The following is a 13,420-nucleotide window of genomic DNA, read 5'->3' as shown; positions in this document are numbered from 1 at the left end:
TGGCAGATGGAGCATAATGTAAGAAAATATGAAGTTGTTAAACTTGGCTGGAAGAATAAAAAAGCAGAGTATTACTTAAACGGAGAACAGCTGCAGAATTCCAAGGTGCAGAGGGATCTGGGTATTCTAGTGCATGAGTCACAAAAAGTTAGTATGCAGGTACAGCAATAATTAAGAAGGCTCATGGAATGCTATCCTTTATAACGAGAGGAATTGAATAACTGAATCATAACATCTTTTACTTTTATACAGGGCATTGGTGAAACCACATCTCGAATATTGTGTGCAGCTTTGGTCTTATTGAAGGAAAGATGTAAATTTGTTGGAGGTGGTTCAGAGCAAGTCTACTGGATTAATATCTGGAATGAACAGGTTGTCTTATGAAGAACAGTCAGACAGACTGGGCTTGTTTCCACTGGAATAAAAACAGAAAATGCTGGAAATACTCAGCAGGGCTGACAGCACCTGTGGAGAGAGAAACAGAGTTAACGTTTTGTGTCCGTATGACTCTTCTTCAGAGCTAAAGAGAAGTACAGACGGAAATCCTGTCCACTAAAGTTTAGAAGAGTAAGAGGTGACTTGATTGAAGTATAAAAGATCCTGAATGGTATTGACAAGGTGGATGTGGAAATTATGTTTCCTCCTGTGGGTGAATCTAGAACTAAGGTGCACTGTTTTAAAATTAGGGGTTGCCCTTTTAGGACAGAGATGAGGAGAAAGTTTTTCTCTATGCGACTTTGGAACTCTCAGCCTCCGAAGGCGTTGGGGCTGGGGGGTGTCATTGAATATTTTTAAGGCAGATATAGATAGATTCTTGTTAGGCAAGGGAATGAATGGTTATCGGAGGTAAATGGGAATGTGGAATTCGAAACGCAAACAGATCAGCCATGATCTTATTAAATGGCAGAGCTGGCTCGAGGGGCCGAATGGCTTACTTCTCCTATTTCATATGCTCGTATACTATTTAAAACGAATTCACTGGTATCTGCCTCATTCTGGTTTCAGATGGGGGAAAAGAACCGGGACGATGCCTTGGAAGCCATTAAAGGAAACCTTGCTGGGTTCACAAGGGATGCAAAGATGCACCCAGGCCCCACTTCACATCCCAGTAAATCAGGTAACAATACTATTTTAAAGGAATACTCTAATAGCAAATGGCTGGCACAGTTACAAATTTCTAGAGGGACAGGGGCGTTGTGGTAATCTCACTGGACTAGTAATCCAGAGGCCCAGGCTAATCCTCTGGGGACATGGATTCAAATCCCACCATGGCAGCTATTGGAATTTAAATTTAATTAAAATCTGGAACTAAAAGATAGTGTTGGTAATAGTGACCATGAAACCATTGTCGATTGTCTTAAAAACTCATCTGGTTGACTAATGTCCCTTAGGGAATGAAATCTGCTGTCCTTACCTGATCTGGCCTACATGTGACCCCAGACCCATAGTCATGTGTTTGACTCTTAACTGCCTCTGAAATGGCCTAGCAAGCCACTCAGTTTAAGGGCAATTAGGGATGGGCAATAAATGCTGGCCTTGCCCGTGATGCCCACATCCCATGACAGAATTTTAAAAAAGGATACACTTTTCCGTGATATATCATGGAGATAAATCATGAAAAGAGCTAAGTTGACCTTAAACAATGCAACCCTTCTTTTTCTTCCCCATCACCCACCACCTGCTATATTCAACTGGCACTGAGTCCAAATCATTTTGTGTTACACATCAGCCTGCGAAAATGAACAGGGTATTGATTTCTCTTTTTGCAGACCACCCCCTTATCAAATTTACTTGTTGCTGATTTGGATTGAGTGGGAATCTTGTGATTCCAATATTCCACCAGACGAAAAATATTGGGTCTTGAACGGGGTAGGTGCAGGACTCAAATTTTAAATGACGAATAAGAAATATAAATTAGGCAATAGGGGAAGCACTGAAAATTCTATCTAAATTACAGTTCTCTAAGCTGTGAGAAAAAATTGGTTATTCATTTACAGTAACCCTTTAAGCAGAAAATTGGAATTTTAAGTATACCATTGACAATAGAACTTCAATTTGATTCATTACTGTAGGCTGGAAAATGTTAGAAATATATTTTGACAATATGGAGTTCAGTTTTTCTCATGCCCCCCCATAACCTTGTGCCAATACCCAAATATAAAACAGGCTTTGATGGCTTAGTTGATAAATTCAGTTTTTGGTGTATTACTGAGCCACATAGAATGGGGAAAGTCCAAGGCTTGATCCCTGGTACATGCTAAGTTAGCTGATTTTAATTGGGCAGCAATGGGAATGCAAAAATTGGGCCGAGTCCTGGCAAGAGTCAAAGAAAACCAATCTGTGCTCTCCCTTTCTGCATGTGCGTGGGCATAAGGTGACCTCAGAATCATCAAATGAAGGATGACCCATCAATCCATACAACAGTATTTTCCATGCGGTGTATAATTTTATAGTACTGAACACAGACCAGCCTAATAACGCAGATTTCAAATACTGTAAAACCAGCCTCCATTGCTTCTGATAATGTGACCTCTTGGGTTAGGACAATCATCCTATTTGTTTAACTCTTTGCTTAAGGCGCCTATCCTCGATGCCAAGATGTCTTGCACTTACGATCCGGCTGTTACGTCCTGTACTAAATATCTTGTATGAGCATACAGCGTTGCTACTTTATTCCTGAATTTAATTGAATGTTTTTTTAAAACATAAGATTGCAGTTGTATGGTTAGCAATAAATGTGGAAATCTAACTGGCTATTTTACCATGTTGTGGTTGCGTCTAATCTATTCTATCAGCCAGACTGCATCTAACAGCATGGCTCCGAGTTCGTTAATAAGACACTAGGGAATATGATTTGTGCTTTCTCATGTGTTAAGAATACTAACAAGTTTACACAAACCCTTTGGCTTCCCTGCAATCTTGGCTGTGTTTCATAAGACTCTGGGGAGGGAGAAACTGTAATTACAGTTATAACCCGCTGCCATCTTTGGAGATCATTTCTGACCTGGTGCAGTTATGGTTGGCTGCTCCAACACTTCAATAAAATGAGGAGCAGACCAGCTGGAGAGAAGCAGTAATCAGTTACTTGGAAGAAAATGGTATAGATAACCACAAAATGTCCCTTGTCTTTGAATCAGTTGTCATTTTTCTCCCAATCTATTGCTGCTTAGATGTTGTTTTACATTTTTCTTGCAATAATCTGCACCCAAATCATGCTTCACTTGCAGACCACTGCAATCATTTTAAATGATACTGTGTTCATAATGTACCTACTGCACAGATTTTTGCTAGGAATTATTTTGAACAGTCTGACAGCATGGTGGTCATGTTGCTAACTTACACCATTCTAATTTTGTTCTCCTGCACTACACTTTAATGCAGCAAATATGTATCAAATTTGTTTAATTTGTTCTCATATATACCAGCTGGCAGGAGGGGAGTTAATGGTTTTACATTCATTGTCAATATTTGAGAAATTTAAATCAAACTAAAACTTAAGTGGTAGTTGCAGAGGAAATGATATCCAGGTAACAGTTTGATCTCTTCACAATGTCTAATACTCATTTCTCTATCTCTATATTTTTTGTTGCTACTCCAGCAATATGGAATTAACTTGTTATTTGCAAGCCAGGCAATTTTAGCACATCACAACCCAGCTACAGGGTTTTCACATGTCATTCAGTTATTACTGGAACCTTTCTTACCTGTGCTTATTCAGACACATTCAAGACCTAGTTTGGTCAGCAAAAGCCTAGCAAATGAAAACTCAACTGACTTTTAAACAATATGACTTCAGAATATTTTACAAGTAAACAATTGAATTTTTGTAAATTAAATAGATTACAGGATCACAGTTGCTGCTACTACCTATATTATTCTCTTCCTCAGCACCAGGTGTTGAATTGTATTTACTTGTTGAGCTCAGCTGTTGGTGAAGCTTTGTTTTCTGTCTTGTGGAAATGTTACTTGTGCAGTATTGCATTTTTCATTAAATGGCTATCTGCATTAGCAATGTTTACGCTGGTCTTCGCGCTTTAACTTACTAACCTTTCTATTGGTTTCACGTGGTCATCAGTTTTATACAGAACAAAAAGGAGGATTTATCTCTAGGAGTTCGAGGAGGGAAGTTACTTGTATGTGTAAATTTTTAGTCTTTGTTTTGGAAATAGCTGCCATAGTTTGTTTTATGTTGTGTTTTTAGATGTACACATATTGTTTCTTGCTTAGAGAATCTTTTTATTCTCATTTGCCTACATGTACATGTATTTTTAATTCTTTTAGTTTGTTTGATTTCTGTGTTGCCTTATCTTGATTTATCCATTTTTACAGATACTCCCCTGTCATCCCTATCAACTGCCCCTCCTTCCCAATTCCCTGCCTTTCCTGATGATGAAGAATTCAGTGACTTTATTCAAGGGCCTGAATCTGCCGCACCTGCGGCTCCCACCAGTTTCCAGCCTTTCCAACCCTTCCACCCCACATTAGAGCCTGGGCTGCAGTCTGAGCTGGCTGCAGCTCCGGTGCAGCCTGTTGCTTCAGCCCATCCCTCAGCTGCATCTTCATTGTATGCTACAGCAGGGCATTCAGCAAAAAACAGCCAAGGTAACAAGTGCAAAACTTATTTTGAATTATTTGAAACTAATTGAAAAATCTGAAAAAGTGTTTTATGTAATTTTATGGCTTATGCATTTTAAATTTTTCAAACTAGTTTATTAATTTTCTTCACCTGATAAAACATATTTGCAATGAACTAATTTTAGGTTTTTAGTTCTTTGTGCAAAGGGAAGGCATTTGATTCAAACAAATATCTATGCATATTTAATTGATACCATTTCTTTAGGAACTAGAGTGCGTAATCTTGGATTCTGAAACTTCACTGGAGCTTGGTTATGTATTTTTCATTTAACTAAGCTAGGAAACACTTGTTCCACCTCCTGTTTGTTTAGGCCCTTCATTGGAGGAGAAAATGTTTGCTTCCTGTGATCTCAGCATGCCCAAGCAGGCACATATTAAATTTAACCAATATCAGTCTTTGGCTGACATTGGGTCTAAAGCCTCAGTCTCGACTCAGTTTCAGCCCAGTGCCAAGGCCTGTAACTGGGCCACCCAAACTGAAAACCTCGGTGGTGTCTTCACAGCAGACATGCCAAAGGATCCAGAACCAGAGACACCTGCCAAAGAGAGTGGTGAGCAAACTTGTTTTTTTTTTTATTTTCTTCAATAACCAGGATTCTGCAAAATCAGGAAAAATATAAATTTTCTCTTAATTTTAAGTTTTCTAATTTTGTTAACTCATTATAATTCCCTCTTCAACTTTTCTTATCATGTAACTGTCTTTGTGATCTATTAAGATTCATGTGTGTAGAATGATCAGCCTTTATAATCTCAAAGCTATTCCAACTTTTACTGATCTTTATTCAAAGAGTGCTGCTATACTGATTTGTGCAAACGCAGGTTTCCTTGTTATAACGTTATTGATCAACATATAATATGAAATCTTTGAATCAATCACAAATATGAATCTCAAGAATTTTTAACTATAAAGAAATACAGCCATCCCTGGTCTCCAGAATATCTATATTAATATACTAATACTCAACAAATCCAGTCAGGAACACTTAATAACAATTCTGTGTAGATTATACATTGCACTTCAAGTTTAGTCCTTGCATGTGTTCTTGTCAATCAGATAGAGGAAAATGATTACCTCTTGCAGCAAATGACTTTCTAGTTACTAAGATCATAAAGATAATATCAATTAAGTTTCCACATTGAGCATCCCTGTTGAGTGTTCCTGACTGGATTTGTTGAGTATTAGTATATTAATATAGATATTCTGGAGACCAGGGAATGGTGTATTTCTTTATAGTTAAAAATTCTTGAGATTCATATTTGTGATTGATTCAAAGATTTTATATTATATTATTTTATATAGTTCTTTGTAGATCAGTTCTTTGCCTCCAAAGTCTTTTGATTGTATTTCTTAACATATATATATATATATATATATATATATATATATGAAATCATTTTGCAGATGTTTTAAGATAGGGAGATTTGTGCCTTCTGGAAGCATTTAGATGCCAGAGAGATTTAGGAGATGTGTCTACATGTGATTTGTATTTGATTGTAACTGCACAATCCCCTCTCATAAAAAGATTCCCTTTGTTCATTTTTTTCTATAGTGATTAAAAGGGGTAGTTAAGTAAATTATATAGATAAATTAAAGATGATTACCACCATTAGAATCCAATTTTTGTCATTTTATACAATTCAATACACCCCCACCAAGATTATTCTGTTCAGTATGCCACTATTCATATTTAAAGTAATGGGATTATATAAGCATTCATTTTGTCTTTTAAACGCTGCATTCACATACTTCCACATTTTCGTAAATCATGTATTACCGGAAACTTTGTTAAAGCATGAATTTCATATTCATTATTGAAACCTTGTCAGATTTAATCGATTTGAGATTTCTAAGTCTTTGAGGGATCCCAAGTTTCAAATCAAAAACATTGTTGGTAGATGTCACTGATAAAAGATCTGATTAGAGAACATATATTAGTGCACATTGTAATCGAGCGACATAGTTATATTACAAACCTGCATATGTTGTGTACGTGTACATGCAGCTTGGTTTGAACAGGCAGTTTAATGACTTCAAAAGCAGAAGTAGTTTGCAGTGTACTGACACCTCTTTGCTGCTGCAATCCATTGTGGCACGGTGTGAAGGGACATGATTTTGAGTCCATGACTGTTTTGCTCCTCATCAGCAGTGCTGTGGAGATGTACTGTGCTGAGGTCATATGTTAACCAGAAGAAAAGGTAATTGTGCTGCTTCTTGTGCCTCCGAGTTGCTGTTTCAGAGTGAAATTGGAGGAGGTTTTGGAATTGATTCTTGTTTAAACATGACCTGTGGAGAATGGTAGAATTACTTGAATTGTGTGTTGTGAAGAACAAGGGGTTGGTACCCTCAGAAAAGCGTACTAGGACGCATTGCGAAAGGAAATTACAGAATTTATTTGAAAATTGATTTCTGCTCTTGAATAATTTCCTGAAATATTCTGCATTTAATCCCTGGCACTTTCAATTTTATCAGCCAATGGGGAAAATATAAAACTGATAAAAGGGAAATGCAGCACTCTTAAGATTTAACAAAAATAACCAACTCAAATAAATATCTTCATTCCTTCATTATCGTCTAACTAATCACTTTGTACGTTTTTCAGCAATTCTGAATGGGAGCTCAGCATGTTGAGAGAACGTGCCTCATTGCTATTTTAATTCTAAAAGTACTTTGGTTTTGATAAGACTGACATACATTGGTATGTCATTATATCTTCTTATGTAATTGTTCATTTATTTTATTTCCTTAGGTGTAGGAGTGTATCCTACACAGGAAACACTTCAGCCGATGTTACCACCCTGGCTCTTCAATGACAGCCTTGTCCCAGGTATGATGTGTTTTGCGCTTGTTTAAACCTCTGGCTGAAAGTGATGGTTAAACAGGGTTATGTTGGAGTCATCCACTTTTCACAGTTTTATTACTCGTGTGTCAGTTATGTGATCTGACCCTACAGTTTTTATTCATGACTGTTATATTATTAAACAATTCAGTTGAATACAGTGACTGCTGAGAATTATAGTTTTTCCCAAGCAAGCTAATTATAATTTAACCCTACATAATATTTTCTAACTTTACTGATTTTGCCTGTATTGTAAATTACCCTATTCCTTAATTTTAACATGATAATGGTGATATAACTGAGCATTTTTTGTTGGGCGTTGGGTTAGAGTTGGACTTGCTGATCTCACAGCTTAATATGCACATGAGATATGAATGTTCATTGGGGTTCAATTGCATTCCTGACTTGCAAATTTACAAAAAAAATATTCCAACAGAACTCTACAAGAAAGTTCTTGAAGCGACTCTTACCCCAGCAGGCATTGATACAGCAAAACTTTACCCAATTCTTCTCTCGTCGGGATTACCAAGAGAGATGTTGGGTCAGATATGGGCTTTTGCCAATCGAGCAACACCAGGCAAACTTACAAAAGAGGAACTCTACACAGTATTGGCTATGATAGCTATGTCGCAGGTATTGCAACATTGTTCAATTTTAAAAATCAGTTTCTTTGTAGTTATTTGGATTAGATTTTTTATAATTTTCAAATTAACAGTTTACGTTACAGAACATTTGGAGTTAAGATACATCATGTTTGTTGAATGCATTTTTGTTTTCAAATTTAGCCTAGAGAATATTAGCTACTTGGGAGTGGCTGAGTTAGTAATGTGATTCGGGTGTTTAAATGGAGCTTGAGCAACTCTTAACTTATACATAGTGCTTTGCTGCAGATTATTGGGTTGAAATTGTCCAAGGGCAATTTTTTTTAATATAAGAGCAAAATAGTGCCGATTGTGGAAATTTGAGAGAGGAACAGAAAATTCTGGAAATGCTTAGCAGGCCTGACAGCATCTGTGGAGAGAGGAACAGAGTTTCACATTTTAGATCAATGACCCTTCATCAATTGGGAGTACCACAGTTCTTAAAAAGACGGGAAAAAAAGTGGTGGGGGATTGCGGGGAAGGAAAGAACAAAAGGGAAGTTCTGTGATAGGGTGGAAGGCAGGAGAGATTAAATGGTGAAAGAAATGATGGTGCAAGGCAAAAAGAGATGGTAATGGAGCAAGTAAAGATACAAACGATTTGTTTAGGGGAAGTGTAAATGGGAAAGCAGAATCATCGCCAATGCCTCCTGTCCAAAATAAAATGAAGGCAGACATTGTGTGTTAAGAATGGCGTACTCCCCTGCTGCCACCCCAACCTTTATGGATCACAGTTTTTGATGATGTTTAAATTTGAATGTAACTTTTTAAAATCTGCGATTACAAGACTTCCTTTGAAAATGAAATGTGAGAGTACAGTTATTAGCAATAGCTTTGCAGCAGTTGTTCATGATAATGAGTAATTAACAGTGGAATTACTGATGGCTTGTAAATAAAGGGCATAATGCCATTGTATGAAATTTTATGTTTTGTAAGCAACTGAATGTAATTGAAAGTTTCAGAAACCTGAGTTGATTATAAGGTAGCAAAACATTTAAACTGGAATAATGTGGGAAAAAAAATTTGTTACTTGTCCATTGTGATTTTAGTTCTGCATTCTATTAGTTGGTGATATTTTTTTCCTCCAGAGAGGCATTCCTGCGCTGAATCTTGAAAATCTCAACCAGTTTCCATCTGCTCCTATTCCTACGTTAAGTGGGACCCCGCTGACTTTGCCTACTTCAGTACCACAGCAACCTATGATATCGGTGCCAACTGGTACTACTGTATCTATGTCTGTTCACACAGGCCAGTCTGTGGTAGGAATGAACCTTCCTGTACCAGTGGGTGGCAGCACAACCCAAGTTTCCAGTGGTTTTGTGGCATCATTCCCTGGCAGTCAGGTAACTACGAGTATTACTCTTATGCAGCAACTTCTAGTTCAAGAAGTACAATAGTACAAATATAGTATAAAAATAGTACAAATACAATGCAACAAATAGTACAAAGAAGTGCAATAAATGAATAGCCAAAACAAATAGCAATTCTGCGATTGGGAGCTGGTTAGGAAAGTATTATAAATTGTTAACCAAAACAAGAAATGGTGCCCAGATTATCACCTGTGACTCCCTGTTACCACAGCCTTAACTATAAATATATAACAGGGCATCTTTACCTGCAGGAGAACAATGTCGTCTGCAACCCAGTAAGGCAGAGATAATAAATAGAAACAAGAATAACATTTTTAAAAAAGTTGAACAGTACAATCACTCAACTGACTCACAACAGCCAAAAGGGCACCCTACAAAAATGAGAACAGAGAAGAGAATTTGCCATTTTTTAATGGAGAACAAGAGAAGGTAGGGGTGAGAAACAGCTGTTTATCCAATGTCTGAGTGAACTCAGAAGGTTTTTTCTCTTCTCTACCTAGATGTCGATTCCTTATTTACCCCTTAGAATATTTTAAATAGACTCATGAATTGTCTTCTAATGCGAGATGCTATGCAAGTTATATCGCTGATGGAGCTCTGAAAACTAATTGGTAACTTCTGATAAACATTTAGAAGTATATACTCCAGTCAGCAATTTTTCAACTTGTTGAATGTGCATCCTGCCCTGAAGTTGTTGGCTTTGTGTTGAGGTTGGGCAGTTCTACAGGTACTGGCAGCCATGTAATGCCTACCCAAAATGACCATTTTCCCCTGTGAGCTTAAGTAGTGAGTTACTTGATGCTGAGGTGTCCTTCATGACTGAACCCAATCCTGTCCTTGCTCATTCTCCACACATGCATGGACTTGCCATTCATGTGCAGTAATTAGGAGCTGGGGATCCTGGTTGATTTTCCCCTCTCCCCTTCCCCAACAGTGTAGTATGTTTCATTTTGCAATGTGTTTGTTTTAAATTTCTTGCAGTTTCCAGCTTTTTAAAAAGTTTTTTGTGCTGCTATAACTACCCTTTGGTCTCAGTTTTGTTTCAGCAGACGTATGCTCAAGCAGTTATAAGGTTATCACTGTGAGAAATGACTATTTAATAAAAAGTGTTGAATGCACATTGTTAGAGAATAGAGATCAAAATTTTCAAGTGTGAAAACTTTTGTTTAAAAATTATCTGTATACTGAATGCATTTTTCAATAGACGCTAGATATTTTACTAAAGATCTGTTAAAATCTAGTTTCTCATGAAAACTAATGTTTATAACTGTTAATTCAGGAAAATTACCAAGCTTCCCCATAAAAGTAAACAGAGAGCAATAATTTTTTTAAAAAACTTACTGATGGAGTGACTCGTAAAGTTCTTTTGACAGCTTGTTCGATATGTCTATGTCGTTCATTAAATTAAATATCTAACATGCCTGGTCAAAAAGTCAAAATAGAAGGGTTGATTCCCTGACACATCACCCATGTGGAAAATGCAGGCCCAAATGCTCTGGTTTAGGGCATTGACCCTAAAAAGAAACAGATAAGAAATATTGAAATAAAAACATAAAATGCTGCTTCATTAACATCTGAGACGAGAAAAGGCAGAACAGAACCAGCGTTAACCTGTCATTTCTCTTTGCTGTGTGTTTCAAATATTTCCTTATTCTTTCCCAACACCCCGTGGCCTTATGCCTTTGTGAGATTACCTTTGTGGGATGATAGTTACAGTGTGAATATTTGGTCACTATATGCCGAGTAAATATAATTCATGATATTCAAAAAAGGTGTGCAATTCAATACAATAGCAGTAACTGTACAAGTTGGAACATATATAAAAAAAACCAAAATCTTCACTTTTTCCAGGCTGCAAAATCTGATGACGATGATTTCCAGGATTTCCAGGAGGCTCCCAAGCCTAACACAGCTGACGATTCATTCAAGGGGTTCAAGAATGAAACTCCCGGAAGTCTATCGAAGACATCAAGTTCACAGACCACAATCAGGTTTGAACTATTGGCACGCGATAGTTATCTGCATAGTTAGATCCAGCCAAGTAAAATGCCAATTGCCAGTTTAGGGAACCAGACAGCCTATCAGTGCAATAAAAGTGTATGTACTAAATGACTTCAGGTGACGCCAATATACTTACTATCATGCCTTATCAACAAGGCTAGCAAAAAAAAGAAATGGTGTAGAACATCATTCCTGCATTGATTTCTTCATACTTTTGCCAGCTTAAAAAATGACACTATATCTGAATGAAGACCAAGTTTCTGAATCCCAGATCTAAATGTAGTGAAACATATTGGTAAAATGTGAGGTCTACAGACCATTGTTTGCTAATATTAATGCATGTTGTCAAAACTTATGCCATGGTCTATTGTATTTGGGCTGGTGGTATTTTTCACCCCAATTGAGATTTATGTGTTAGCATTGAGCCAACAGATTTCACTTTTGAATAAATGTCCTTTACTTGATGCCTTTTTGATCAAATGGGGTATAAGTTTAGAATTGAATTAGTCATTAGTACTGGTTTAAGAAAAATGCCAAATGATTCCAGTTGACTCCAAAAACAAATAGATTGGCAAGTGGAATATTTGCTGTGCTGATTTATCTGTGCCAATTGCAATTCCTGACTACGGAACAAAAATAAAAACCATTCGTTATCCCAACAAAGTGTACTAGATGGGATAGCTAGCTCACATCCATCCATGTGCTATTTAATATCCTGGTTATTGCTAGAGACACAGAACTATTATAGAAATAACTTTTATTGATCTTAAATTTTATTTGCCTCCCTTGCAATGTTCAATTTGCAGGGGAAAAGTTGACACTGAGTAGTAAAGACTTGTTCGTGTCTCAAATAAATGATTTTGCCATAAAGCTGAGTCTCAAGATCATTGCTGTAAAGCTGGAGTATGGTGTCCATTTCTGGTCACCAGACTTTAGGAAGGACACAAGGGCTTTAAAGAGGGTATGTAAGCAATTTACTAGAATGGTTCCAGGGATTCCAATTACACGGATAGACAGAAGAAGCTGGTGGCGTTCTCCTTAGAGCAGAAAAGGTGAAGAGGCGAGAGGTGTTTAAAACCATGAAAGTTTAAAGGGAAACTGTCTCCGATGTTTGAAGGGTCGATAACGAGAGGGCATTAACTTAAGGCGATTGGCAAAAGAACCAGAGGCAACATAAGGAAAAAATGGTTAGGATTTGGGATGCACTGCTGTATGAAGTGGTGGATAAGGATTCGTTGGTCGGCTTCAAAAGGGAATTGGATAAATATTTGAAGGACAAACGTTTGGTGAAAGAGTGGGGGAATGAGTTTGACTGGATTGATGTTGGAAAGAGCTAGCACAGGCGTAATATGCTGAGTGACTTCATCGGTGCTACATTATTCTGTGATTCTAAAGCCAAAAGTCTTTCCTGCCATTAGCCATTTGAGCCTGCTGAATGTTTTTATTGCTAGACTTGTGCAGTTTGTGTAGTTTTTCTGATCCCAGTAGTAAAGTATTCTGTCTGTATAGCAGATGCTTGATGCCCTTTTTAATGAGCAGTGAGATCTGGCGCTTTTTTTTTTGTTGGCCTGAAATGAGAACATTCTTTACTTGAATGAATGATTGCAACCAAACCACCTAATCATAGTGTATTTTGAAGGCAGCTCAACATAAGTCACACCTTTGACAAAGTGATGATTTTCTTCATAATTTATATTTTGCTCTGTAAGTGGGGAAGGAATATTTGCACATAGGGTATACAGGAGAAACCATGTTCCACTATGGTTGGAATTTTCCCAAGGCTTCAGAGGCGAGCTGGGTAGGAAATTCCCGCAGCTGACGATGGATCAGGATCTCGTTGTGATCTCATCCTCCTCTGGCTTTCCCTGGGATGTGATTGAAGGTGACAGGGGAATCCTCTTCAATCCGTTGAGTAAGGAATTAGGTAGTTTTTGAGG

The 13,420-nt window shown here is 37.4% G+C and overlaps 1 protein-coding gene across 4 annotated transcripts in view; it reads left to right on the top strand.

The window, feature by feature from the left end:
- synrg (synergin, gamma) overlaps window positions 1–13,420 on the top strand; it is a 129,881-nt gene that overhangs the window by 22,834 nt on the left and 93,627 nt on the right. For 3 of the 4 annotated variants that reach the window (XM_078548036.1, XM_078548034.1, XM_078548037.1), the window contains 7 exons: window positions 1,006–1,117; window positions 4,330–4,602; window positions 4,947–5,186; window positions 7,383–7,460; window positions 7,909–8,105; window positions 9,201–9,455; window positions 11,334–11,473. In XM_078548036.1, coding sequence (XP_078404162.1) covers window positions 1,006–1,117; window positions 4,330–4,602; window positions 4,947–5,186; window positions 7,383–7,460; window positions 7,909–8,105; window positions 9,201–9,455; window positions 11,334–11,473 — 1,295 coding nt within the window. The remainder of the gene's footprint in view (window positions 1–1,005; window positions 1,118–4,329; window positions 4,603–4,946; window positions 5,187–7,382; window positions 7,461–7,908; window positions 8,106–9,200; window positions 9,456–11,333; window positions 11,474–13,420) is intronic. The other variant, XM_078548038.1, reaches the window with a different exon arrangement.

The sequence above is a fragment of the Cetorhinus maximus genome, chromosome 9 (assembly GCF_964194155.1).
Source record: "Cetorhinus maximus chromosome 9, sCetMax3.hap1.1, whole genome shotgun sequence".
Taxonomy (NCBI): Eukaryota; Metazoa; Chordata; class Chondrichthyes; order Lamniformes; family Cetorhinidae; genus Cetorhinus; species Cetorhinus maximus.
This window is presented reverse-complemented; position numbering and strand designations above follow the sequence as displayed.